This window comes from Branchiostoma floridae, chromosome 12 (genome assembly GCF_000003815.2).
Source record: "Branchiostoma floridae strain S238N-H82 chromosome 12, Bfl_VNyyK, whole genome shotgun sequence".
NCBI lineage: Eukaryota > Metazoa > Chordata > Leptocardii > Amphioxiformes > Branchiostomatidae > Branchiostoma > Branchiostoma floridae.
The window spans coordinates 14,997,028-15,001,543 of record NC_049990.1 but is presented as its reverse complement, the minus strand read 5'-3'; the positions used below and the strand labels follow the sequence as shown (position 1 = coordinate 15,001,543).

Here is a 4,516-nt window from a genome sequence, read left to right as displayed (position 1 = left end):
CCATCACACACCATAATAATGACAGGCTAGGATTTGGTAATTTGATATTTTAATTTGCAGTTAAACCTTGTAATTTCACATTGCACATACACTAGGGAACGGACTGAAGTAACAGTACATTTCTTACACTAGAGACTAAAACAGAGGGAAAATTATAAATTTCACATATTAGTCTGTCACTCAGTGCTACTACAAAACTACCACAGCTTTAAATCTATACAGTTATGCTAGTGATCTTGCCTCTGATACTTCCTACAATTGTGCGTAAATTTCACACGTCACACTTTGGACAGTCCACTGATAAGTCAAGGGAAAGTAGAGACCAGCACGTCACTGTGACGTTTATTCTAGTTGGTAAGTCAACATGTCTACTTTACGTGTATTTAGAAATTGCACAAAAGATGCGAGATAATCAATGGGTCTTGTACAAACTAGAAGGGTGGTGAATGCGTTTGCAGCCTAACCAAGAAATAAGGAGTACAACTCAAATCACTAGGTAAGTGGCTGGAAAACAAACTTAAGGTGAACTGTGATCAGAGATATTTAGGCTGTGTTTCTCATATAATTATATCTATGAAGACAATGTCAAAATGTTTGAGGAATCTCTTTGTACAGGACTGTGTATCTGACTTTCAGCAGAGCAAGTTGACCTGCACACCTCAGGTTGCAGCTCAATGCTCCATTTTTTTTTCTCTCTCACCTAACATTACTGAATTAAATGTCACCTGCAACATAATGACTCTTACAATGAAGTGCATTTTGTTACACATTCAAAATAAACTTTATGTTCCAAAACTATATCAAAAATTTGAGTTGTGCACCTTATGTATTGGTGAGGCCGCAAAATTATGGATCACTGCTTGTATATCAAAGACAAGTGGAGACCAGCAAGTGAATATGATGTCTATTCTAGTCGGCAAGTCCATGCAATGTCTACTTTATGTGAGGTTAACGGTGCACACCCTAGTTTATTTGGGGTCTGTTGTGCACCCTCAAGTCGAGAGGCCGTCTCTTCAAGAAAATAAATCTAAAGCAAAAAAGCCGTATATGGGAATGAAGGGCATCACTCCAGCTTTAAGAACAGCCGGTTTTCAGTTTCTCTACTCTCTCCACTTTTCGTAATTTTGGGGGAGGAAATTTTCTTTCACGTACAAAAGTATGCAAAAAAATGGGAATTTTGACGTGGAAATAAACCCATCACCTATAGTTTAGTCATGAAAATGACTGATATTGTCGGAAAGAGAATACACCTAGGATTAATCAAGCAAAAAATAAAGAAAATCGTAACACTGAGATTTTTACAATAACCCGACGCGCGAGGCATAGCAACACGGCTCACAGAACGCATATGGACGGTGAATCTGGGTCAACGGGCGAATCACTTCCAACGCGTAGAAATACAAGGAAGTGACACTCGGGCCCAAAACCAATTAGCACGAAAAACACATCACTTCTTATGCTTTTCAGCCATGCCAGTATTAAATGCCACTTCGCAGCAGATTATGACAAATTTGAACTCAAACCCAGACCCTCAAAACCCTTTCGTTACATTTTTGTTGCGGACATCTCGGACCCCTGTTGCGGAAGAATTGGTGTGTGCACCGTTATAGATTGCATATCAGATGTAAGACAATAAACACTTATTGTCCGTGTGCATTGCATGCTTTTAAAATCTGCCTTTAAAATCCCTTCCAGACTCAGGAGTCGTAGTTGATCTCGTGAGGTAGCGCGGACCGGCGCGGGTAGAACGTGTAGTCGATCGGGAAGTGGAGGAGGTTGGCGACAGACGATGTGTAGATGTCGGCGAATCGCATGAGGCGGCGGGAAAAGTAGGTGGGGTTGTGGTGGGTCCGGAACAGGCTGCCGAACTGGGGGTTGAAGATATCCTTTGTGTAATGTCTGGAATGAAAATCAAACATTGAAACACACTTTTAAAGAATATCACACCTGTCCTAGGTAGGTACTGCTGACAGGGTTGGACAAGTTTTCCAAAATTCACTTGTGCTTTTGGGCAAGTACATAAAAACTTAACTTGCCCAGAACAAATTTTTGCTTCTATATATTTTTACTTCCAGCAATGGAATTCTTTTATTATTGGCTCAGCCTAGTCTATTTTTCTGTGTTGACTAATGCTTGATGCCATGAGTGCTAAAAGTAACAAGCAGGTCAAAATATCACTCATTGAAAAGTCTTACTTGCCCAATCAAGCAAGTGGGATAGGACATGAGCTTGTCCGATGGGACTATTGCACTTGCCCCGGACAATAGAACTAGTGGTTAACGATCATTACATTGTTACTCATTATAATGCAGGCATGGACAACTGTTATATGGACTCTTGTCTATAGAAACCTTGTACATCGGATAATTATATATTGTAAATTTTAAAGTAAATAAAGGGTTCCATTTTTGCCTCAGTCAAGGTAAAGAGACTGATCCGATAGCCCTGCCTACTTTGTCAAATCGTAGAAATGCAAAATATTAACGTAAAATATTTGACAGGCATGCAGCTGCTCTCTCATTGGTAGAATTGCTAATTGCTATGACCTCATTGGTTGAACTGATAATTGTGATGGACAGAAAGGGTCGGCCTATTGACTGGTTGGTTGGTTGGTTGGTCAGAATAAAATGTACACCTTTGGCAGAGAGTATACATTTGTAATGTTCTATCACATTGCTTTTTCTAGTTTCATATTTCCCAGCCTTAATGCTCTAAGTTGTCTCAACATGTCCAGGGAATACATCATAATTAGGAAGAAACATTCAGCATACCTGAGTTCTCTCATCTCCTTCATCCACTCCTGTACCACAGCCTGCACTGCCTCATCATGTCTGCTCTTCTGGGGAGAAACCATCAAATTATCAGAACACTGCTTCTGATGTTTGCAAATCATATTCTTTTTGTTATGTTTGTTTGTTAATGTCTGTCTTACTTACTTACTACAGGTAAATTGCCTTAAGGCATAACACACCAGGTTTGTATTTTGTACTGAAGAGTACAAGCAGACAGATTAATTGACTAGTTTATCCATTGACACTAGGAGGGACCGCTACTTTTCCAGTAAGTGTGGTGGGCTTTTACATGCTTGAGGTGTGGCTCTCCTCAGGACAGGACCTCCATTTAACTGATTGTGTCAATCCCAAAGCCAGTTCCAATTCACTGATCATGTTGACACAGTCTATACCACATACCTGTTGGCTTTCGATCAGCCCCTGTAGTGCCAGTAACCAGGAGATAGTGTCCTACACTCTATACCACATACCTGTTGGCTCTCGATCAGCCCCTGTAGTGCCAGTAACCAGGAGATAGTGTCCTTTACACTCTATACCACATACCTGTTGGCTCTCGATCAGCCCCTGTAGTGCCAGGAACCAGGAGATAGTGTCCTACACTCTATACCACATACCTGTTGGCTCTCGATCAGCCCCTGTAGTGCCAGGAACCAGGAGATAGTGTCCTACACTCTATACCACATACCTGTTGACTCTCGATCAGCCCCTGTAGTGCCAGTAACCAGGAGATAGTGTCTCTATACCACATACCTGTTGGCTCTCGATCAGCCCCTGTAGTGCCAGGAACCAGGAGATAGTGTCCTTAACACTCTATACCACATACCTGTTGGCTCTCGATCAGCCCCTGTAGTGCCAGGAACCAGGAGATAGTGTCCTTTACACTCTATACCACATACCTGTTGGCTCTCGATCAGCCCCTGTAGTGCCAGTAACCAGGAGATAGTGTCCTTTACACTCCATACCACATACCTGTTGGCTCTCGATCAGCCCCTGTAGTGCCAGGAACCAGGAGATAGTGTCCTACACTCTATACCACATACCTGTTGGCTCTCGATCAGCCCCTGTAGTGCCAGTAACCAGGAGATAGTGTCCTACACTCTATACCACATACCTGTTGGCTCTCGATCAGCCCCTGTAGTGCCAGTCAGCGGGAGATAGTGTCTTACACTCTATACCACATACCTGTTGGCTCTCGATCAGCCCCTGTAGTGCCAGTAACCAGGAGATAGTGTCTTTCACTCTATACCACATACTTGTTGGCTCTCGATCAGCCCCCGTAGTGCCAGTAACCAGGAGATAGTGTCCTTATCTCTCTATCCCACATTCTTGTTGACTCTCGATCAGCCCCTGTAGTGCCAGTAAGCGGGAGATAGTCTCTCTATACCACATACCTGTTGGCTCTCGATCAGCCCCTGTAGTGCCAGTAACCAGGAGATAGTGTCCTACACTCTATACCACATACCTGTTGGCTCTCGATCAGCCCCTGTAGTGCCAGTAACCAGGAGATAGTGTCCTACACTCTATACCACATACCTGTTGGCTCTCAATCAGCCCCTGTAGTGCCAGTAACCAGGAGATAGTGTCCTACACTCTATACCACATACCTGTTGGCTCTCGATCAGCCCCTGTAGTGCCAGTAACCAGGAGATAGTGTCCTACACTCTATACCACATACCTGTTGGCTCTCGATCAGCCCCTGTAGTGCCAGTAACCAGGAGATAGTG

At 43.2% G+C, this 4,516-nt stretch overlaps 1 protein-coding gene across 3 annotated transcripts in view; it reads right to left on the bottom strand.

The window, feature by feature from the left end:
• Positions 1-1,438: 1,438 nt before the first annotated feature.
• LOC118427482 (5'-nucleotidase domain-containing protein 3-like) overlaps positions 1,439-4,516 on the bottom strand; it is a 47,867-nt gene continuing 44,789 nt past the window's right edge. Inside the window, exons 14-15 of one of the 3 annotated variants that reach the window (XM_035837304.1) lie at positions 2,772-2,839; positions 1,439-1,899 (exon numbers count right to left, since the gene is read on the bottom strand). In XM_035837304.1, coding sequence (XP_035693197.1) covers positions 1,698-1,899; positions 2,772-2,839 — 270 coding nt within the window. In that variant the 3' untranslated portion in view covers positions 1,439-1,697. The remainder of the gene's footprint in view (positions 1,900-2,771; positions 2,840-4,516) is intronic. The other 2 variants (XM_035837302.1, XM_035837303.1) reach the window with 2 other exon arrangements.